Source organism: Malaclemys terrapin, chromosome 5 (assembly GCF_027887155.1).
Source record: "Malaclemys terrapin pileata isolate rMalTer1 chromosome 5, rMalTer1.hap1, whole genome shotgun sequence".
NCBI lineage: Eukaryota > Metazoa > Chordata > Testudines > Emydidae > Malaclemys > Malaclemys terrapin.
Window position 1 is genome coordinate 63,821,842 of NC_071509.1, and position 25,118 is coordinate 63,846,959.

The 25,118-nt window shown below is 40.3% G+C and overlaps 1 protein-coding gene across 4 annotated transcripts in view; it reads right to left on the minus strand.

The window, feature by feature from the left end:
• Positions 1-25,118, minus strand: part of TENM3 (teneurin transmembrane protein 3) — a 982,465-nt gene that overhangs the window by 83,521 nt on the left and 873,826 nt on the right. For all 4 annotated transcript variants that reach the window (XM_054029684.1, XM_054029687.1, XM_054029686.1 and 1 more), the window contains one exon: positions 21,631-21,816. In XM_054029684.1, coding sequence (XP_053885659.1) covers positions 21,631-21,816 — 186 coding nt within the window. The remainder of the gene's footprint in view (positions 1-21,630; positions 21,817-25,118) is intronic.

The following is a 25,118-nucleotide window of genomic DNA, read 5'->3' on the forward strand; positions in this document are numbered from 1 at the left end:
TTTTTCTTCAGACTGGGAACATAAACATCGTTCTTAGGAAAATTAGTTATGGGCTTTACTATTTAATTTTTCCTGTTCTGGGAAGTTTGCTAAAAGGAAAAAATAATTAAACCTCTCATATAAGTTTGGCTCCATAAAAAACACATGAGCATGCCTTGAATGATGCAAGAATGGAGACTATAATATGGGTATTTGCCTTGGCTACACATAGCAGGCTTTAGGCAAATGATTTAACGGATGCCGTGGATTAATGCTGGGGGAGGAGGATGTGGAATGAGCATACCTGTGTGTGGAAGAAGTACGAAATGAACTTCACAAAAATAGCAGACACATGGATGGATCATTAACAAACAGTTCAGCATCGATATAGCTGTATAGTACTAACACTTAATTTCATTTTGGAGCCCAATCGTCCCAAAAGGGGTGTGCAAAACTAACTGCAGCATGTTTCCTTTTCATCCACTTTACAAAATAATCCTTACAGTCCATAAACCTAATTATGGACTCATTTACAGCGGTGTAAATCCAGGGCAACTCTGCTGTAATCAAGAGTTACGTCACTATAACTAGGAACAGAATTTTGCCCCATGACACCATCTATCAAGAAGCAAGGAAGTAAAAAAAAAAAAAAAAAAATCAACCAATCAACAAAACCCTGTCAGTCTAAGCCAGCATAAAAGAGTGAAGCTGCAAACATCCTCCTCCATCTTTTTTGCTTCCTTCATCTTGGAGGACGCTCACATTCCTTCCATGCTCTAGCTCTTTCTCTTTTCCTTAGTCCTCTCCAGTCTTGGTAGAAGAGAAAAAGAAAGAAGAAATCAGAAAGAATGAAGAAAAACAGAAGGAGAGGAAAGAGGGTAAGAGAAGCATTCTGCTTCAGAGCAAGAGCGAGCAACGTAGGGGAGAGAGCCACTGGAACATTGCTTCTACATTCTGTATGTCTTCCTCTCAGGGCTCAAAACATAGCTTTGTATTGGATCAGCCTTTCTCTTAAGAAGCAGCAGGCACTACTCTGACTCAGCTCCACAGCTCTGTAATGTCCCGAGCAGCTGTCTCCCTGCAGAACCACTTTTTCACCCACACTATCACATTAAAATAAGTGTTTCTGAATTTTATGTGAAAGCACTGGACCTCCTGGTGGTTTCTTCAGTTCCCTTTTGGTCTACCTGGGCTGCTACTCTTCTTGTGCTCCCTCCTGATAACCAGTTAATTCAGTGGGAGAAGTCCCTATCCATTAAAAATATTGCTCCATTCCTTCACCATTTCCATAGGCTTGAAAGAGAAACATACTTACCTTGTGCATAACTGAGGTTCTTCAAAATGGTTGTCCCTGTGGGTGTTCCACTTTAGGTGAATCTGTGATCGGAGAATTTCATCAGCAGTGCCTAGCTGGGTCATACATGTGCTATCCCCATTTTGCATCGCCTCTGGCGGTTACATAACATTGTGCGACAACCCCCACTCAGGCCCTTCGCTGCTGCAGAGTCTCTAGCATGAAACTCTGAAGTAGAGGGGAAGAGGGAGGATAGTAGAGTACCTACAGGGACAACCATCTCAAAGAACCTCAATTACTGCACAGGATGAGTAACCTTTTCTTCTTCGAGGAGTGGCCCTGAGGGTTGTCCACTTTAGGTGACTGTAGAGCAGTGCCCCTCAGTGGAAGAAATGGCTTCCGAGTTGTAGTTGTGATGGATGATAAGATTGTGAGTCCAAGCAGAGTGGCTGATGATGAGTACTGCTCTATTGTGTAGTGCTCTCTGAACGAGTGGGCTGGTGCCCAAGTTGCTGCTATGCTGATGTCCATGATGGGTACGTTGTTGAGGAAGAATATTGATGTAGAAAGCGAACTGGTGGAGTGCGTGTGGGCCCCCAGTGCGGGTTGTATGTGTTTCTGGTGGTAGCAAAGGTCAGTGCATCCAGAGATCCATTCTGAGAGCCTTTGTTTGGATACGGCATCTCCTTTAAATCTCTCTGTGATGGAGAGAAATAATTTCGGTGACTTTTAGAAAGTTTTAATCTTGTCAGTGTAAAATGCTAGCACCCTTCTGACGTCCAGGGTATGGAACATTGCTTCTCGTCTGTTCCCATGAGTTTTTGGAAAGAATGATGGGGGATGGATGGGCCGGTGCAAGTGGAATGAGGAAACTATTTTAGGTAAAAACTTTAGATGGTGTCTTAGAAAAACCTTATTTTTAAAGAATACTGTGTATGGATGGTATGTCATGAGAGCCCCAAGTTTTCCTACTCATCATGCGACTGTGATAGCGATGAGAAAAGCCACTTTCAATGACGGGGGAGAAGTGAACACCTCGCTACGGGATCAAATGAGAGTCCAGTAAGGTATCGTAGCACTAGATTAACATCCATGATGGAGTAATGGCTTGTATTTCAAGGTAAAGATTATGTATACCGTTGAGAAATAGTTTAGTGGTCAGGTGGGTAAAGACTGAAAATTTTTCAACTTTGTGGTAGAAAGCTGTGATTGCCACAAGGCGTACTCTGATTGAGCTCATTGAGAAACCTGATTTCTTAAGTTCCAGTATGTAATCTAATATCATTGATAAAGGAGAGGTAGTTGCCACTCTTTGTCTGTTCTGGCACCATATGTGGAATCTCTCCCATTTGTGTAGGTAGGTATATCATGTAGTAGAGCTTCTGCTGTTTAATGGTAAGGCTCTTACTTCCTCTGAACAGGTCATGTCGCTGCCTTGGAACCATGGAGTAGCCATGCTTTCAGGTGAAGTATTGCCAAGTTTGGGTGGAGGACCTGGCCTGCATCTTGAAACAGGAGATGTGGAAGAAAGGGAAGAGTGAGTGGTGGACACACAGCCCCTTCAACAGGTTTGTCTAGACTACGAGGGGGCTATCAAGATGATTCTGGATTTGTCAGTCTTTATCTTGTGTATGACCCTAGATAGAAGTGTAGGGAGAAACCTGAACAGTAGAGGTGCACCCCATTTGAAGAGAAAAGCATTGCTTAGAGATCAGGGTTCCAATCCTGCTCTTGAGCAGAAGTGTGGGCACTTGGCATTCTGGGTTGTCGCAAAGAGGTCTATGGTTGGGAATGCCCAGCATTTAAATACCCCCTACAGTACTCCGGTGTTTATTTCCCATTCATGGTCCTGGGAGAATTTTCTGCTCAACATGTCCACGTTTTGGCATCCTGGTAGGTAGGAGGCTAAGATATTGATGTGGTGAATGCACCAGTTCCATAATCATATCGCTTCTGTGCATAGTGAGTGTGACTGTGCCCCCCCCTTCTCAGTTTATATAAAACATACAAGCGACATTGTCTGTCAACACCTTTATGGACTTGCCGCTGATCATGGGTAGGAAGTATGAGCATGAGTTGCGGACTACTAGTAGTTCTAATAGGTTATGTGCAATGTTGATTCCAAGGGGGACCACGCGCTCTGGATTGTGTGGTTGTGCAAGTGTGCCCCCCACCCTAGCAGAGAAGCATCCTTTGTGAGTATCACTGATGTAGGGGTCTGTGCGAAGGGAACTCCTGTGCAAACATTGTGTAGTCAAGTCCACCAATACAGAGAGCTTTTTATTGTGCCTGGCATTGTAAGGTACTTATTTATTCTGTGTGTCTGTGTGGAATGTATACTGTCCTGAACCAGCCTTGAAGGCAATGCATGTGTACTCTGGCATGCCTCACGACAAATGTCATTGCTGACATATGGCCTAATAGTTGGAAGCAGATCCTTGCCAATGTCTGTGGGCTGGTTTATGTTGTAGTGATCAGATTGACTGAAGTGACAAATCTGTGGGGATGGTGGGCAGGCAGAGAAGCTGTGGCTGCCAGTTAATCGAGGAAGGCCCTGATGAACTCTAGTTGCTGCACAGGCGTGAATGTTGATTTTTGCTCATTTATTTGTAGGCCCAGTTGTGGGAAGAGTGACATTGTCCTTTGGGTAGATCCTAGGGCTTCTTCTTGTATGGAGGCTTTGAGTAAGCAATCGTCCAGATAGGGGAATATTATGGCCCCTGGTACTTTCGAGAATACCCGTTGAGCCGTAGACAGGCCAAAAGGGAGTACTTTGTATTGGTAATGATCTTTTTCCAGAACAAATCTGAGAAATCTCCTGTGTGAAGGATGTATTGTTATGTGGAAATATGCATCCTGGAGGTCGAGGGCTGAGAACCAGTGCCCTTGTTCTAGTGCTGGAATTATTGTTGCTAACGTGACCATCCTGAACCATTGGGTCTTCATGAATTTGTTGAGTTTCCTTAGGTTGAGAATGGGCCTTCATCCTCCAGTTTTTTCTGGGTTAAGAAATAGTGGGAGTAGAAACACTTCCCTCTGTGTTATGTTGGTACTGGCCCAAGTGCAGAAGATGATTTACTTCCTGTCATAGTAGGTGCTGATGAGAAGAGTCCCTGAAGAGGGATGGGGAGGGAGGAGGGTGAGGGGAATGGAGGTAAATTGGATTGAATAGCCAGTCTCAATAATTTGTACTACCCATTTGTCTGATGTGATGATTTGCCACACTGGGTGGAATGGAATCAGATGGTCTCCGAAAGGATGGATGGTTGTGGATGATTCCAGTACTTGCAAATAGGGGAGGTTTTTTGGGCGTTTGACCAAACCATAAAAACTGCTGTTTAGAGGGGGGTTGCTGGGATGTCGATGGTTCAGATGGGAGTGTTGTTCATCTTGTGGGTCTCTGCCTCTGTCTTTGCAGGTCATATTACCTCTGTAGTTTTGTGTATTGTGCGGATCTTGCTCTTTGCTCTGAGTAATATTTCCCATTTTTTCTCTGTGTTGGAGTGTAGATGCCTATGGATCAAAGAGTCACCTTGAAGTCTTTTCGTGTCTGAAGCAACTCATCTGTTTTAGCTGTGAACAGCTTCGGGCACTCAAACAGGAGATCCTCAACAGTGGATTGTACCTTTTTGGGAAATCCAGAGAAATGGAGCCATGAAGCTTGTCGCATGACTATGGGCATGACGATGGAATGTGCTGCTATGTCTGCTGAGTCCAGTGAGGCTTGTAAGGCTGTTTGAGCTAGGAGTTGTCCCTCAGAGATGACTGCTTTAAATTGCTCTTTCTTGTCCTCAGGAAGATAAACAATAAAGTCAGACATCTTTGAATAATTGGAGAGGTTGTATTTGCCATTAATGCCTCATAAGTAGCGATCCTGAAATGTAGATGAGAAGGCCTTGTGCCCAAAATTCTAATCTTTTCAAGTCCCTATCGTATGCAGTGGATCTAGATTGATGTTGTCTGCTGTGCTCATTCATGTCCTCTAACACCAGAGTCTGGTGTAGAGTGTGAAAACAAAAATTCCATTCCCTGGGAAGGGATGTAATATTTTTTGTCTGCTCTTTTACAAGTAGGCGGAATTGTTGCTGGGGTCTGCCAGGAGGGCAATCTTGGATGAAGTCAGTGTCTGGAGGAGGTCCAACAGCTTATGCTGTGACTCTGCAACTTCTTCCAATGGTATCTTTAGGGAGTCCGCAATCCTCTTAAGCAGCTCTTGGAACTGTTTAAAGTCATCACCTATTGTGGGTAGTGGGGGCATGAAAGCTTCATCCAGAGAAGAGGAGTAAAAATTGGCAGCTGGGGTGACCTCTTCAGGTCCCTCAGGTGACTCTTCCAGGGATTCAGAGAGTTCCGGCATTGAGGGTGATGGGGAATGCCTTGACCTCTCTCTGTGTGTACTAGGAGGCTTAGAGTAGTGTTGATGGTATGCCACCCAGGGGTCCCAGTAGGGCTACTGTGGTGGGGATGGCATTGGTGGAGGAATCCAGGGATGTCTGTAGCACCCATGAGCTTTGGGTCTGGGATGGTGTTCAGATTATTCTGGAGGACCCGGTCTGGTAGTTGTCCGGATCGGAGAAGAGTGATGTGAAGTGTAGATTTCCCTTTCCTCCTCATCCTCCTCCTCCCTGGAGAAAGGAGGAACTGACGTGGATGGTGGTGTAAGCTGGTATGGTATTGAGCATGTTTGTGCCAGAGAAATTGCCGTGATGCCGAGAGCATCAGTATTGAGAAGGGTGTCGTTAGCGGTACCGATGCAATTACCATGGTTAGTCAGTGCCGAGGATTGTGAGCTAGGTGCTATGGAAGCAGAAGGTGGTGCCACAGACTGCAGTGCTACTGAGCTACTTGGTGCTGCATGTTGAGTAGCTCCGATGGTACCGAGGAAGGGATGGTAAGTTTCCCTTTGTTGCTTCTGTCCGAGCCTGCCCGCTTAGGGTTGTTGGCTTGCATGGTACCTGCAATACTGGAAGGTCCTGATGCCTCAGAGGTAATTGGCCTCGGTGCAGTTGGTACCGATAGTGTCTGATGATTGCCTCTGATGATTGTCAGGGATTGCCTCTTTTTGGTAGATTCCCTGGAAGGAGAGGTCGTAACCCGCTTCTTGGCCACCTTTTTGGAGGAGTGCTCTTTTCTCTGAGAGGGTGGTGGAGAATGCATGTCAGATGCTGCTGGTGGAGACCATTGCCCAGGAGAGGTCTGTGATCTGGATCAGCCAGATGCAAAGACATCTCCATGAGTAGGAGTTTTAACTGAAGATCCCTTGATTTCATGGCTCGGGTCTTCAGATTATGGCAGTGGGAGCACTTTTGTGGTACGTGTATCTTGTTGAGATGGTGGACACACTGTGAGTGTCCGTCAGACACCGGAATTGACAACCAGTAAGTGAGGCAGTGCTTAAAACCTGGGAGCTGGGCATGACCCTTAAAATAGGGTTTCTCCCATGAAGAAGGGTAGCTACGTTATCCTAAAGGTATAATATATTATAATTTAATGGGTATAATGATATTTAAATGACTAAGAAAAAAGGTTTGGGGTTTTTTTCAGGAAAAATGAGGAAGAGAAAGGATAACTAAAAATTATTAACTAAATAAACTGGGTTCTAAAACTACTAATCTAGGTTAATTCTTAATCTAATGGTAAACTCGGAGGCACTGCCAATTGCTCCATTTCAAGCCCAGGGTGATAGAGAATGAATTAAGGGGGGGTGTTGGTCGCACAGCGCTACGTAACCCGCAAAGGTGGCGTGAGACAGGGACAGCATGTGTGCGACTCAAGCAGGCACTGCTACTGAAATTCTCCGATTGCAGGTGTAGGGATGCAGATTCACCTCAAGTGGAGCACCCAGAGGGACACACCGCGAAGAAGAACCCCTGTGCACTCAGGTATAGACCCTTTTAAAAGGAAGAGAGCACACTGAAAAAAACAGTTTTACACTAAACATATATATCCCGAGAGTCAATAGCTTTTAAGCAGATCAATAAACCAAGCTAATACCATCTTAATTCCATAGTAGAAAATCTCACTGTAGGTGATTTAGGATATCAACAGTAGAATAGCATCAGGAGGACATTTTATTAGTGGCATAATCTCCCCTACAAGAGTTTGTTGATAAATGCCTTTTCACTTTTTTAAAGTGTTATGAAATTCTTAATATTTTATCCTTACAAGTACAACTATGCTTGTATATAAATTTGTTTTACATTGCATAATGTGCACACACTCAAAACTATGCTAAAAGAATATTATTACGGTGCAAGGTCAAACACTTAAAAGTTAGGAAATGCCAGGATTAAGGTTGCCTGTGCAATTTTAGTTTGGCGTCCTTGTACATAGGCGTTATGAGTTAGTCTTTAATAAATTATTATATACAATTTTTTCCTTGAAACCCTGCCTCATTCAGTGCACAAGATGGATAGTGCTCACTTAGCGAAGAACTATTCAATATTTTGTTCTCCTCATTCAATGTGTGGCTCATAACTTATTTACTGCTCACCATTCAGTCCCTGCTCTAAAGCCAAAATTATTCATTTCTCCGGGGGTTTTCTATGGTGCTTATCACTAAGGCTATGTTTTAGTCACGGGTATTTTTAGTAAAAGTCATGAACAGTTCACAGAGAGTAAACAAAAATTCACGGCCCGTGACCTGTCCATGACTTGTACTATATATCCCTGACTAAAGCTTGGAGTGGGGTGGGAGGGTGGCTGCGGGTGCTGGGGAGGAGGCAACCCAGGAGGTGCCGCAGATGCTTGGAGGGGCAGTGGTGTGTGTCCTGGGGCTGTGGCAGTTGGCGGGGCTGGCAGGCTTCCTACCTTGCTCCATGCCTCCCCAGAAGCAGCGCCATTCCCCTCCCTCTGCTCCTAGGCGGAGGCATGGCCAGGCAGCTCTTTACTCTGCCTCCGCCCCGAGTACTGGCTACGTAGCTCCCATTGGCCAGGAACTGCGGCCAATGGGAGCTGTGGAGGCGGTGCCTGCCTCCCCCTAGGAGCTGAAGGGTTTTGCCTCTTCCGGGGAGCCCCCTGAGGTAAGTGCTGCCCAATCTGTCCTTAAGATTTAACTAAAATAAGTGTTTTAGAATGACAATGGACATATTTTTACTCAAAAATAATCTTATTTTTGAGTGAAAATACACATTTTGCAGGTTTCTTCCTGTCATTGGACCAATCCCATTAAATCAAAAAGATTTTGAGATGTTTCATTTTTATGTCAAATATTAATATGACATTGAATCATGTCATTTAAAGAGAAAAATGTGTATTTTCTTTCACTCATAACTCTGAAATTTCAAAAGAAGCTTTTCTTAGCATGTATGAAGAAGAATTCTTAGTATGTATGAGTTAGGAACATTAAAACACTTTAAACACATATTAAAAGTGTGTGTGTGTGTGTGTATATATATATATATTAGGGCTGTCAAGCAATTAAAAAAATTAATTGTGATTAATTGCACTGTTAAACAATAATACAATATCATTTATTTAAATATTTTAGATGTTTTTTACATTTTCAAATATATTGATTTCAATTACAACACAGAATACAAATATCAGAGGGGTAGCCGTGTTAGTCTGGATCTGTAAAAGCAGCAAAGAGTCCTGTGGCACCTTATAGACTAACAGACGTATTGGAGCATGAGCTTTCGTGGGCGAATACCCACTTCTTCGGATGCATGTAGTGGAAATTTCCAGAGGCAGGTATAAATATGCAAGCAAGAATGAGTCAGGCTAGAGATAACGAGGTTAGTTCAATCAGGGAGGATGAGGCCCTCTTCTCAGGAGCGCCGCCAGCTTTTCTGCCGCCTAGGTGGCGGAAGGTCCCGCCCTGAAATACCCCCCCCTCCACAGAGGCGGCGGAAGGTTCCACCACAGAAAAACCGCTGCGGACGCCGCCCCCCAAATCACAGCGCCCTAGGCAACCGTCTAGGTCGCCTAATGGGTTGCGCCAGCCCTGCCTCTTCTAGCAGTTGAGGTGTGAACACCAAGGGAGGAGAAACTGCTTTTGTAGTTGGCTAGCCATTTTTCTCCTCCCTTGGTGTTCACACCTCAACTGCTAGAAGAGGGCCTCATCCTCCCTGATTGAACTAACCTCGTTATCTCTAGCCTGACTCACTCTTGCTTGCATATTTATACCTGCCTCTGGAAATTTCCACTACATGCATCCGAAGAAGTGGGTATTCACCCACGAAAGCTCATGCTCCAATACGTCAGTTAGACTATAAGGCCACAGGACTCTTTGCTGCTTTTACAGAATACAAAGTGTACAATGTTCACTTTATATTTATTTTTGATTACAAATATTTGCACTGTAAAAAACAAAAGAAATAGTATATTTCAATTTACCTAATACAAATACTGTAGTGCAATCTCTTTATCATGACAGTTGAACTTACAAATGTAGATTTTTTTGTTACATAACTGCATTAAAAAACAAAACAATGTAAAACTTTAGCGCCTATAAGTCCACTCAGTCCTACTTCTTGTTCAGCCAATCGCTAAGACAAACAAGTTTGGTTACATTTATGGGAGATACTGCTGCCTGCTTCTTATTTACAATGTCACCTGAAAGTGAGAACAGGTGTTCGCATGGCACTTTTGCAGCTGGCGTTGAAAGGTATTTAGGTGCCAGATATGCTAAACATTCGTATGCCGCTTAATGCTTTAACCACCATTCTGGAGGATGTGCTTCCATGCTGATGATGCTCATTAGAAAAATAGTGCGTTAATTAAATTTGTGACTGAACTCCTTGGGGGAGAATTGTATGTCTCCTGCTCTGTGTTTTACCTGCATTCTGCCATATATTTCATATTATAGCAGTCTCAGATGATGACCCAGCATATATTCGTTTTAAGAACACTTTCACAGCAGATTTGAAAAAATGCAAAGAAGGTATTAATGTGAGATTTCTAAAAATAGCTACAGCACTCGACCCAAGATTTAAGAATCTGAAGTGCCTTCCAAAATCTGAGAGGGACGAGGTGTGGAACATGCTTTCAGAAGTCTTAAAAGAGCAACACTCTGAAACTATAGAACCCAAACCACCAAAAAAGAAAATCAACCTTCTGCTGGTGGCATCTGACTCAGATGATGAAAATGAACATGTGTCAATCCTCTCTGCTTTGGATCATTATCGAGTAGAACCGGTCATCAGGATGGATACATGTCCTCTGGTAATGGTGGCTGAAGCATGAAGGTACATATGAATCTTTAGCGCATCTGGCAGGTAAATATCTTGTGATGCCAGCTACAACAGTGCCATGTGAAAGCCTGTTCTCACTTTCAGGTGACACTGTAAACAAGAAGTGGGCAGCATTATCTCCTGCAAATTGTAACCAAACTTGTTTGTCTGAGTGATTGGCTGAACAAGAAGAAGGACTAAGTGGACCTGTAGGCTCTGAAGTTTTACATTGTTTTATTTTTGAATGCAGCTAATTTTGTACATAATTCTACATTTTTAAGTTCAACTTTCATGGTAAAGAGATTGCACTACACCGCTTGTATTATATGAATTGAAAAATACTATTTTTTTTTATTTTTACAGTACAAATAGTTGTAATAAAAATATACAGTGAGCACTGTACACTTTGTATTCTGTGTTGTAATTGCAATCAATATACATATGAATCTTTAGCGCATCTGGCATGTAAATATCTTTTGACGCCAGTTACAACAGTGCCATGCTAACGCCTGTTCTCACTTTCAGATGACACTGTAAACAAAAAGCGGTCAGCATTATCTCCTGCAAATGTAACCAAACTTGTTTGTTTGAGAGATTGGCTGAAGTAGGACTCAGTGGACTTGTAGGCTCTAAAGTTTTACATTGTTTTATTTTTGAATGCAGTTATTTCTTGTACATAATTCTAGATTTGTAAGTTCAACTGTCATGATAAAGAGATTGCACTACAGTACTTGTATTAAGTGAATTGAAAAATAGTATTTCTTTTGTTTATAATTTTTACAGTGCAAATATTTGTAATAAAAATAATATAAAGTGATCACTGTACACTTTTTATTCTGTTTTGCAATAGAAATCAATACATTTGAAAATGTAGAAAAACATCCAAAATATTTAATAAATTTCAATTGGTATTCTTTTGTTTAACAGTGCAATTAATCATGATTAATATTTTTAATCACAGTTAATTTTTTTGAGTTAATCACATGAGTTAACAGCGATTAATAGACAGCCCTATATATATATCTATGGAGAGAGAGAATACATATACTCTAAAATATTCAAATTCTGGGGAGAAAAAATTGTTTGGAAGCTCTTCAGCAGAAAGATCTGCTGCTTTTTATGGTAAATCCATTTGTGGGAAATGATTATTGGGTATGTTAATGATGTAAGCAGAAGAATAGAAAATTTTCTGCTACATCAAGGACTAAAGAAGAAATTCAGGAGAGATGAAAGATATGATCAATTTAAAGTGCAGTTATAGTCTGAAAATGATCCTCTGGAAAAAATGGCATCATAGGGTTTACTGTATTTCAATGACTCAATAAAAAAATTGTTCAGTTTCAAGTAAAAACAAGGTTTTTCTGTCTGCTACCCCTGAAAACTCTAGGATCAGAAAGTCAGAATGTGATCTTACTCCCTTAGGCATCATAAATGTGTGCAGTTGGTACTTATTAAGAATGCTGTTGATGATGTATGCTCCACAACAGGATCCAGCTCCCTTTCCATAGCTGTTGCTCTGCAGTGCTTTCAGGAATGAAAATCTTTCTATAGTCTGCTGATGAGATTCTGGATATATACAGGGAACAGATCTCTTAAATAAAGAAAATGCTAAAAATGCTAAAAAAGAAAGGAAGGAAAAGAAAACCAAAGTCTAGATTGTCCTGTATGAAAGAGAAACTTCTGAAGGCAGCAGAAGTATCTAATTAATTGTTCTGTCTTGTGAGTGTGCCTGTGCCACCGAAATTCATGGGTGTTTTATGATCTATGCAAGTTTGGGGTCACCCATGTTTCAAGAAGAGCATCCACACAGAGGCTCAGATGTACAGGATTCTGCAGAGCTCGCTGTTCCACTCTCTCGCTCATATGGCAGCATGGCTTCCTCAGGAATCATGCTGTCCTGCTGTCCCTTGGAGTGAACACTGAACCAAATACACCCCTCAGCAAGGTTTCACTATGCCGAGGAGCACCCAGTATTAAATAATTCTGACTAGATTAGTACTATTTTATATTGCACAAAACTATGGGGCTAAAGGGAATAACACTGTGAAGAATAATCCTCTCCCTGACTTTTCTATTTGAAGCGCAGCGCCATGGTGCACCAGTAGAGGAGCTTCCTCAGGATCAGCGGAACGAGAAATGATGCAGTGGAGCTGGTAATATCTCCTATTCGTGCTGCCCCCCCCCCAACTCAGATCAACCTCATCTGGTTCCCCTATCTTCTAAGAAAGATCAATCAGGCACTCAGACTTGTCTTTGAGCAAGAGGACAAAATATGGCTTAGACTTGAACTCTGATCTGATAGAAAGAAAAGTAGTGCTTTCTCTATAGTCATATTTTAAATCTGTTGTAAAATGAAATCTCTGAGCTAAACACAAATTAAATTAACCATGGGCAGGTCTTACAATGCTACAGAGGAGAATACTGAATAACTATGCACGCCTTGACACTCACACTTTGAGGTTACAATACTCATGGTCAACCAGAAAAAGAGCATAATAATGCCTTTAGCTTTAGGGCCACATACTCATAAAGATCTCCAAATCCAATACCCACAGATGACAATGGAAGTCCACATGGCGCATGATCATGTTCCTATTCATTTTCACTAGTCCTGTGACATAAGGTGGGATTATTTTCTGTTTGCAATTTTCCATTTCTTTTTAATGATTATGCAAATCTATAACTTTCAACTATCTCATTTATCTAATTAATGTGGCCTACCTATGGCAATCTCTTACTCAAGAAAATCCATGTTTTATTTTTTTAAAGATTGATTTATAATTTCATGCAACAGAAAACAGTAAAAAAGTACTTTGTCTGCTTTTTCTTCTTCTTTTCACAACTGAATTTTAGGGTAAATAATCTTGCAAAAGTTCTTAGAACATAAAACAAGGAATGCCTGATTCCCATAGGGATACATTTGTATTACAAGCTGTACATTTTTTTACTGTCCATCATTATTTAAGGCTAATTTCAATTATGCCTATTAGATAAAGTAACCTCATGCAGTTACTAAAAAAGTAGTGTGAATACCACTATTCCAACTTCAGCCCTCCTGAGAGATTAATTAATGAATGCTTAATGACATTAATCCACATTTAGATCACTTATGTTTAACCACATGCTTTCTATGCATACATATATAAATATTAATTTTGGATAGAATGATAATCGTTCAACACCATAACAATTAAACAGCTGTAACCTGTCTCATGTGTTAAGTGATGGAGCTGCAGGCAAGCTCCATAAACAGATGGTCTTACCCACCCATGCTTAATGTTAACGACTTTTTAAAAAAGAGGTGTTGACAAATCAGAACAAGAAGGCATAGTTTTAATGCAAATCGACCAATTTGCAATTTAGATTACTCTAAAAACTAATTTGGTGTATAGAAAAAATTAAGCTGTGTTGTAAAACGGAGACATTATACAGCATTTGGATATAACAGATTCCCCACCAACATAATTATTTACTGATTTCATTCAGCTAGCAGAGTTTAATGGAAAAGCAGCTGGCAAACTATTCATATCGATGGGATTTCTATGATTGTTACTTAATTTATTAAGGGTACATGACAGTTAAATCACAGAAATAATAGTCCCATTTCAAACAAACACTCTCTCTTCCAACCTCACAATATAGCTATTCAAAAAGGAGAGGGTCACTGAACTCATTGTGAACAGGGCTTAAAAAGAAAACATAACAACAAGCAGCAACAACAAAAACATTTTAGCAAAACTGCAATCAGAAAACATAATTAAGGAATAAATGTTCACTCAGGAATCTATCTGGTGTCCAGTTGTGCATGTGCAATCTTGCATACACACAGAGATAAAGGTAGAGGTTGAGGATAGAAATTCCAATCTTAAATATGCAAACTACAATTACAGAAACTGGGAGGCCTCCTGTGCTTAATACTTAAAAAACAAACAAAAAAATCACCAACATTTTTAATATGGGACCAATTATTTGAATAGAAATAGAATTGGTTTAGGATGAAAATCTACCATAAGAGGCAAAAATAGATCTTCACAAAATAGTAAAGGGCCACATTCTAACCTCAGACTCATGAATGCCACTCCCAGACCAAATAAAGAATCGGGCAGGTAATTTCCCAAGGCCTTGGCCTGGGGCTCTGTGGTAAAATAATCCTTGATCTAAACGGCGCCCAGGTGGATTTAAGCAGAGGTAAAATCTTACCACTCCAAGGGGAAAAATATACACAGTAATTTAGAAATCCTTTAATTTCCTTAGCACTTAATGTGCTTGGGACATACACTGCCCTTTATTGACTCAACTCTACAAGGTGCTGAGCATCTGCGGGAGATTCCATGCTCCTTCAACTCTTATTGACTTAAGTACATTTCAGGATTAAGTCCTACCTGAGCATGCAACTCCTGCTGAACAACTTGTACATCAATCTTTGGAATTGTGCGTCATCATACAGACCACACAATGAGTATATCAAGAGCAGGTGTGGCATTAAGTGAGATACTGTGTGCAACTACAAAGGGCCAATGGAAATCATGCATATAAATTAATCTTTGATCTATTTTCCTGTTAGTCGAAGTAACCAAAAAATAGGGTCAGTATTAAGACTAGTTTTGTTTACTTTACATATTGGTTCTTACATATCACAATACCCCCTACTCATTTAAAATTATCTAAGAAAAATAGATTTAAATTAAATAACTGGAAACAAAAATTATTTCAAGGTAAAAATGCCAACATAAGTGAGAATACAATTCCTGATAGATTTCCTGGCTGATCCTTCCAATCTAGCATTACTAAAATTCTTGATAACCTTGCTAATGCTTTGCACAGTTTAAAACATTAGAAAACCCAAATCTATTTTATATCTATTAATTTGTGAAAAACTATTAGTGTGAAAAAGTGTGCTGGAGGAAAGCACTGAAAGCTCTGGACTCATAACTTATTTGAAACAAATACCACTCTTGCTATACTGCTTATTAAAGATAACAAGATCTAGTGCATCAGACCAATATCTGTCCATACTGATAATGCTTTTGATTTTTTTTCATATTGTTTAACAGCTAACTCCCCAGCTGTGTGTATTTCATTTGCAATTTTCCAATCTTTGGTATCCTAAACCCCAGAGCCACCCTGGTGTTTAATAGAGGTATGCTGAGCAGTGCATGTCTAAGTTTTGTCTGAACAAACAAAGCATGTCTTTGTCATCATTAATGATCTTGCTTCCCAATGTACTAAAGAATGAGAATAAAAACAAATAGCTTGTATTTTGTAGCTTAAAGGAATTAGGAATTCCCCCAGGCCAAATTTCAATGTGAATTGCCTGAATGTACATGAAAATCAATGTAACTCAATAAACAACTTGATGTTTAACATATTATTAGAAGAGAATTCCACAAAGGACTACCTTCTTTAAAATCAGAGAGATGGGTTTTTTGGCCGTTTAATACACCTCTACCCTGATATAACATGAATTCTGATATAACATGGTAAAGCAGTGCTCCGGGGGTGGGGGCGGGGCTGCGCACTCTGGCGGATCAAAGCAAGTTCGATATAATGCGGTTTCACCTATAACGCGGTAAGATTTTTTGGCTCCTGAAGACAGCGTTATATCGAGGTAGAGGTGTATGTGCCAAATTGAAGAATGCAACCAGTAGGCTACCTGAAAATGAATAGAAATAAAACATTTAGAGACGAACAGAAGTTCTCAGTAGATGCTTGGAATATTCTTCACTTTACTGTCTCAAACTCTGCTCATGATTTATGTAAAACCATAGCTCTTTAGATAGTCAAATAGATTATCAAGTTGCACAGCTCAGTTAATGCCTTTACCTACTTAAGGCTCAATTCATGCCTTTATGATTAATGTGCACATATCTCTCCCATCATTTGGATCTAGTGTGGACATGGCAGATGCAAAATATCGAGTGGATATATCTGTCCACATAATGATGGGAATTTGTGCATGTGGCCTTTGGGTGGCATTTGGCTAGTTGTGTATATATGTTGATTTCTAAAGTATGTACAGTAGAACTCCATTTATCCATCCCTCCATTATCCAGCTCTCCGTATTAATTGCACAGTCACTAAGCATAGATCCAGAAGCCGGCGATCTCCCTGTGACTGCTAGACGATGCTGCAACCTCGCATTTTTCCAGTCTCTGGATTATCTGAAATTTTAATTATTGGATCTGGCTCCAGTCCCAATTAGATCTGATAAACTGGGTTCTGGTGTATTATCATAGTATCTAGATGCTGAATAGCATATGAAATCGTGAGTAAAGGGATTTCCTACTTTTTCAATACATAAGGGAACATGCAAGACTTCCACGTACACAATGCAAACTACCTAAGTATTCTGCCACCAAGGGCAAGTTGTGCCAGTAAATGGTATAAAAATGTTTGGTTTTATAGGCAAAGGATGGCTATGGAAGTACTATGTATGCAGATATCACTTGTGCTTTGAAATCTGTTACTTTGGTGGCTATATTGTTATATAAACTAGAGGGGCTGGGACAAGGGCTCATTGGCTCTTTGCACGCCAGGCTGAGGAAGAATCAATTCCCATTCCACAATGGCTATGGCTATGCTATGAGCTAGGTGTGTGATTCCCCTGCTCATATGAATATACATGAGGTAACTTGGAGAGCTAGTGCGAGTATAAATAGCATTGTAGACATGGTAGTATGGGCACAGCTGCAGAGGCACAGCTGAGCTATGCCAAGCATGTGCCCACCATTTTTCAGATGTGTTTATACTTGGCATGGCTCAGCTATGCCTCCACTGCCACCACGACTACACTGCTATCATTTATACTTGCGCTAGCTCTCATCGAGCTATGGTGAGTATCTGGACATGAGCAGGGGAATCATGCCCCTAGTTCACAATGTAGACCTAGCCTAAGACAGAGCTATGGTTGGTTAAGAGCAAGAAAAGGACCTGATTTCTCTGTAATACTGGGTCTCGAAGAGAACATCTCTAAGAAAAACATACATATCATTATGGAATATGATCCTGTGGTTCATTACTAGTCTTAGAGACCTTAAAAGCAACACAAACAAATCAAACATTAACCAAAGGTGGGACTGTCCTGACAACAGCAACCACACAATAAATATATGTATTGAAAAAGACAGACCTGCTTGCCCAATGCTGAAGAAAAACCTGTTTGTGCCTAATATGTTGGAAATATTGTTCAAGAACAGTTCATCTGTGCACAACTATAACCCAGATAATGCAGCCCAAGTCAGTGAGACCAACGGTAGAGTGATCTGCTGAGTAACTGCTGTTTGGCAAGTTAAAGTTACCTAAGGAAAGGCTTTATCTTACACTCCCATTTTTTCCTAAGATTAATTTTTTTTAAAAAGAGAAGTTCTCCTCCCACCTCTCTAATCACTTCTTTAGCATGTGCTTTGGTGGATCCTCCTCATCCCCTCTCCAACTTGCTGGAAGGGTTTCATAGGACTCTGTCCTTGTTGCCCTTCTCTTCTCTCTCTACACCTTATTTGTGGGTAATCTCATCCGCAAACACAAAGTCAACTACCATCTTTCTGCTGACAACTCCAGAGCTCCCTCCCTATTCTTCACCTGTTTCCTTCTGTCCAAACTAAAATCTCAGCCTGTCTTTCTGACATCTCCTCATGGATGTCTAGCAGTCAAAAAAACTGAACTTGTCTATGAAAAAGAGCTCTTAATCAGGCTCCCGCAGAAACCTCCCTCCTGCCTCTTTTAATCATGTGGACAAGACCACCATCCTGTCACTTAGGCCCACAACCTGTGTGTCCTCTTCAACCACGTTGTAGGTCCTCACTACTAGCCTATGTCTAAATCTTGTTGACTCATTCTGCATAACAGCTCTAAGATATCAGAGGGGTAGCTGTGTTAGTCTGAATCTGTAAAAAGCAACAAAGGGTCCTGTGGCACCTTTAAGACTAACAGAAGTATTGGGAGCATAAGCTTTCGTGGGTAAGAACCTCACTTCTTCAGATGCAAGTAATGGAAATCTCCAGAGGCAGGTATAAACCAATCTTGATTTAACATTTTCCAGTGATGGATAATCCACCACGACCCTTGGTAAATTGTTCCAATGGTTAATTACCCTCACTCTTAAAAATGCTTACCTTAATTCTTGTCTGACTTTGTCTAGCTTCAACTTCCAGCCACTGGATCTTATTATACCTTTGTCTGCTAGACTGAAGAGTCCTTTATTATCAAATTTCTGTTTTCTATGTTTTGCAGTGTTGTTGTAGTCGTGGTGTTTCTCTCTCTAGAATACTCCCATACCATCATCAACTTCCTGGACACCATGATCAATTTACACAATGGAACCCTACAGATGGTATATTCAAGAAATCCCAAGAATCATCACACTTCCCTCCACAGATCCAACAATCACACCAGACATACCAAGAAATCTGTTATCTACAGCCAAGCACTCGGATATAACAGAATATGCTCTGAAGAGGAAGTGTGGGATACTCACTTAAAACTACCTTCACTAAACAAGGACACTTTACCAGAGAAGTACTATAGATTGGAACATGGAGCAGGCTACCCAAATATTGCAGGAGACCTCTGCTTAAATACAGAAAAAAAACCCACTGACTGCACACCCTTTACTGTCACTACCATCCCACACTAGAATCCATATGGAGTATCATCCAACAATTACAACCCACATTTGATGGGGATCACATCCTGAAAGAAATCTTCCCTGAACCCTCTCTTCTGGCCTTCAAACAATGCCTCAACCTCACCAAGCTCATCAGAATCAAGTTCCCCATAGACCAGGATATACCAACTCAAAGTGGCACCAGACACTGCCATAACAACAGATGTAAAACCTGCAGACATATCTCCACTACTATGATTATCAATACCCCCACAACACACCTTTCAAGATCCATGGGTCCTATAGACATTTATCACAACATATGGTGTACCATATCCAGTGCATCAAATGCCCCAACAATTACGTTGGTGAAACCAGACAATCACTACATTCTCAAATGAACTCACTCCAAAAAATGATAAAAAGACAAAAACACCGTATCACTTATGGGCAAACATTTTTCACTAAGCAATCACTCCATATCTGACCTCTCAGACTTCCATCTTTTTTTGTTCTGTGTTTGTACAGTGCCTAGCACAATGGGGTCCTGGTCCATGACTTAGGACTCCTAAGTGCTATGGTAAGACAAGTAAATTATAGTATCACTTGATTTTGTGTGACAACATTTCTTGCCCTTTTTCTAATTCCTCTGCCCTTTTTGGTATATATACGCACAAATCCCCGCATTGACTCACTGCCCACAGATGCCTGTCAAATTCTGTGCAATTGGAAAAGTATACATCCAAAGGCAGAATGTGGCCTTTGATAAGTTTCTGGAGAGACGCATTAATTAAATTCCAGGAAAGAGAATGATCTTTCATATAATTGAAGGAAAGGGTACACACTTTGCTTTTTGTCTATGTTATTTGGAATATACAGGGTGTAAATAATTCAATGATAAAAGCACAGGAGTAAGAACATAAGAATGGCCGTACTGGATCAGACCAAAGGTCCCTCCAGCCCAGTATCCTGTCTACCGACAGTGGCCAATGCCAGGTGCCCCAGAGGGAGTGAACCTAACAGGTAATGATCAAGTGATCTCTCTCCTGCCATCCATCTCCACCCTCTGACAAGCAGAGGCTAGGGACACCATTCCTTACCTATCCAGGCTAATAGCCATTAATGGACTTAACCTCCATGAATTTATCTAGTTCTCTTTTAACAGGCAAGAAGTTCCACAGGTTGACTGTGCACTGTGTGAAGAACTTCCTTTTATTTGTTTTAAACCTTCTGCCCATTAATTTCATTTGGTGGCCCCTCGTTCTTATATTATGGGAACAAGTAAATAACTTTTCCTTATTTATTTTCTATACATCAATCATGATTTTATATACCTCTACCATATCCCCCCTTAGTCTCCTCTTTTCCAAGCTGAAAAGTCATAGCCTCTTTAATCTCTCCTCACATGGGACCCGTTCCAAACCCCTAATCATTTTAGTTGCCCTTTTCTGAACTTTTTCTGGTGCCAGTATATCTTTTTTGAGATGAGGAGACCACATCTGTACACAGTATTCAAGATGTAGGCATACCATGGATTTATATAAGGGCAATAAGATATTCTCCATCTTATTCTCTATCCCTTTTTAAATGATTCCTAACATCCTGTTTGCATTTTTGACTGCCGCTGCACACTGCGTGGACGTCTTCAGAGAACTATCCACGATGACTCCAAGATCTCTTTCCTGATTAGTTGTAGCTAAATTAGCCCCCATCATATTGTTTGTATAGTTGGGGTTATTTTTTCCAATGTGCATTACTTTACATTTATCCACATTAAATTTCATTTGCCATTTTGTTGCCCAATCACTTAGTTTTGTGAGACCTTTTTGAAGTTCTTCACAGTCTGCTTTGGTCTTAACTATCTTGATCAGTTTAGTATCATCTGCAAACTTTGCCACCTCACTGTTTACCCCTTTCTCCAGATCATTTATGAATAAGTTGAATAGGCTTGGTTTCTAAAGGATAGAACATTTTTGATTATGAAAACATACAGAGATTAATGAAGACTGCTTCTTTTGAATTTGTCATTTTAAAGTGCTTTGAAATATAATGTTATTTGCTTAGCAAATATCTTGTACAACTGTAAAGTAGAAATTCATTATGTCAACAAAAAGGATAATTGGGGGGGGGGGGGGTGGCAGTTAGATCTCTTTACCACCTTGGTAAGTGGGTTTTTTTGGGCTTTCTTCTCAGTAAAGTGTGTGTGTGGGGGGAAGGTAGCATAGTAACACATCTTTTGAAAAACTATCACATAAAAATAAAAAAGCATATATCAGAAGACGTATTTACAGATTTAAAAAATATGTAAGCTTCTCCTCCAGAGGAGGCAGCTACAGGAAATGATTGAAAGGGAAATTCTTGCACCTCCCATTTGTGGCAAACAAGCTGTAAAGACTTGATGAGCCATTATATAATCATTTCCTATCTTAAAACATCAATTCCTTTACACAGACTGACAGGTGCAAATATTCTGTTTGAAGAAACAAGCTTCAAAGTGTTACATTTCTGATGCACAAAAGACCAGGAATTCTAGCTTTTTAAGTTTTGTATTGAAGACAGATATTAAAGCACAGCTAGCCTACCAATAGTACAGTGCTCTCCATTCCATCCCTGGCTACATTCACACTTCCCATCTTTACAGGTTCCATGTTCAGCACAGCGAGGGTGGCAGGCTCTTTGATTGCAGGCTGGTCCAGTCCAACCTTCTTCGCAACGACATGTTCCACCCATGCAAACACCATGAGAGCCACAGTCCACAGAACAGATTTCTGTATTTAAAAGGAGGGATGGGAGAAAAAAAGAGAACGAATGAGAGGAGAGCACACATTAATTAACAGAGTTACATTTTAATTCAACATATGAAGGAGAAAAGCAAAATCTTTGAAAATTAAATCAAAGGAATTTACTGCTAAAAGCATTTTCAGGTAGGACCCAAGAGAATATGGAATATGGAATTTTATCTCTGCTAATGCTTAATTAGTTACCCAGTAGACTTAGTAATGCCTAAGTGTCCACAGCTCTTCTGTCAGTTAGCTCTGAGTAATTTCCAATTATATTTTTTGCGAGCACATATTTCTTAAGAGTTACCTTTTGTAGCTTAGATTATATGCATTTAAACCCATTAGAATTTACTGCATAGGTTTAGTGACTAAATGTACCACGTACCTTAGAGGTCATTTACATTATAGGCAAAAATCTACAATTGAACAAAAGTTCAATTTAGCAAAGGGGCTTTTTTCCTTGCCCCCAGGTTTCTTTCAAATTTGAAATGTGCCATCTCTGACATATTTTTTCATTAAAAAGAATCAGCCTCAGTGAGACACATTAGTGCATTGCTGACATACTGACATGTCTGTTAAATATAAGATTTTTTTTTAACTTTCTGTAAATTTATAGCAATGACAGCTTTAGGCAGTCTGGTTTAAAAACAGAAAGACTATTAAAAATAAATCAACAAAAGCATTCAACTTGTCACCTACACTAACAGGGTTTTATAACTAGTAGAATAATTGAAAAGAACATTAAGGCCTAAGTTATTCATAGGCCAAACAATATATCTTACATCTCAAAACTAATACAAGATAATAATTCAGGTTGTTATAGTTTGCATTTATCTTTTTTCTTTATTCAGTCAGTATTTGGAAAACTTCATCTGTGTGAAGCTGACTACAGAAAAAAAAAAAGCCTTAGGGATGTTTTTTAGTCTCTTAGAATACAGTTAGTCACAATCATATGCTGGTTCATAAGAATATTATGTTTAGTTTGGGTTTCCTTGTAAAAGGCAGCAAACCACTCTAATAAGAAAGAACTGAAATTATTTTTGAATGCAATAAAAGGAGAGCTCATAAAAGAGGCTGAAAGGTTTTACATACGGGCTTTGTTTCCAGTTTTTCATTCAGTAGTATTTTCCCCCCAATAGATTATAATTCTCTGCCTCAAAGTGCTATAAAACATTCAACACAGCATCAAGTTGTGATGGCACTTCTTATGAACAATAGCGCAGAATGTTTACTGGGCAAGAGAGCTGGGCTGTTTTTCCCACACAACATTTTCTATCCACTTTGAATTACATTTTTGATTAAAAGATCTGAGATGGTCTGATTAACTTCAGAGTTACAGAACATCAACCCAGCTGCAGGAGAGGCAGAGGTTTATTTCAGAGGTTCCCTCTTTTCTCTTCAATCTAATCAATTTTTCATTAGGGTGAAGGTGTTTATCAGCTTTGAGCACACTAGCTTTGAGCAAGGTATGTCAATCTTTGTAATGAACTTATTAATTAGAGTTAATTTAATTGAAGTGGAATTGAAGGGCTAATGGACAAACTGCTGATGAAGATAGAGGAAAGCTCTGTTGATTTCAACCCTGTAAGCCGTCTGATGGATAATTCATTCTTCTCCCTTTAGCAGCTTAACAAAATGTTTCTTTATGAGTAAGATTTACTTATTTATTGACTTTACATATCTGAAGGTCATTTTGTACAACTTCAGTAGGGGTTCTTTACGATTTATTGAACAAACTAGTTAATATTTCATAAGTCTGAAGTAACTGAAATATCTGAATATACATGAAACAGAATACTTTTATACATTTCAACTATTAACTACTTTTCGAAACACGAGCACAGACTGTGTGTAAAGATGGATGCCATCAGAAGATGTGTACAATCCATATTTTCTTTGAACCATATAGCAGACTTTCCGCAAACAGTCATTTTTATAAGAACCTAAGCACATGGGTGCCATACCAAATGAGCTCAGAAAGCTTTCTGTGCACAGTAGACATTCAAAAACAAAATTAGCAGAATAGTAGAGGACATCACCTTTTCTTTGGAGGTACAAATACTACTTTAGTATCTGATAATACATGTGCAAACACAAAGTAAATGCCTAAATCTGAAAGTAATATGGAACATTAAATATGGTAAAATATTCCCCTTCTACAGTTTTCTCACTCTGTTGTCTTCCCTTGTTGCCTATCTATACCTGAGCTACCAATGACTTTCAAGGACTGTTGATCAATATCATAGATATCAGACACAAACTGCATTTCAAAATGGCAGTTATTTACAGAGAATTGGTTAAATATCATTTATAACTTGATATAAAACCACTACTCCTCAAGGAAGCCACGTGTCCAGGTGTCATTAAGAACATCAACTACTTTGTTATATTCATAGAATCATAGAATCATAGAATATCAGGGTTGGAAGGGACCTCAAGAGGTCATCTAGTCCAACCCCCTGCTCAAAGCAGGACCAATTCCCAACTAAATCATCCCAGCCAGGGCTTTGTCAAGCCGGGCCTTAAAAACCTCCAAGGAAGGAGACTCCACCACCTCCCTAGGTAACGCATTCCAGTGCTTCACCACCCTCCTAGTGAAATAGTGTTTCCTAATATCCAACCTGGACCTCCCCCACTGCAACTTGAGACCATTGCTCCTTGTTCTGTCATCTGCCACCACTGAGAACAGCCGAGCTCCATCCTCTTTGGAACCCCCCTTCAGGTAGTTGAAGGCTGCTATCAAATCCCCCCTCATTCTTCTCTTCTGGAGACTAAACAATCCCAGTTCCCTCAGCCTCTCCTCATAAGTCATGTGCTCCAGACCCCTAATCATTTTTGTTGCTGTCCGCTGGACTCTTTTCAATTTTTCCACATCCTTCTTGTAGTGTGGGGCCCAAAACTGGACACAGTATTCTAGATGAGGCTTCACCAATGTCGAATAAAGGGGAACGATCACGTTCCTCGATCTGCTGGCAATGCCCCTACTTATACAGCCCAAAATGCCATTAGCCTTCTTGGCAACAAGAGCACACTGTTGTCTCATATCCAGCTTCTCGTCCACTGTGACCCCTAGGTCCTTTTCTGCAGAACTGCTACCTAGCCATTCGGTCCCTAGTCTGTAGCAGTGCATGGGATTCTTCCGTCCTAAGTGCAGGACTTTGCACTTGTCTTTGTTGAACCTCATCAGGTTTTTTTTGGCCCAATCCTCTAATTTGTCTAGGTCCCTCTGTATCTGATCCCTACCCTCTAGTGTATCTACCACACCTCCTAGTTTAGTGTCATCTGCAAAC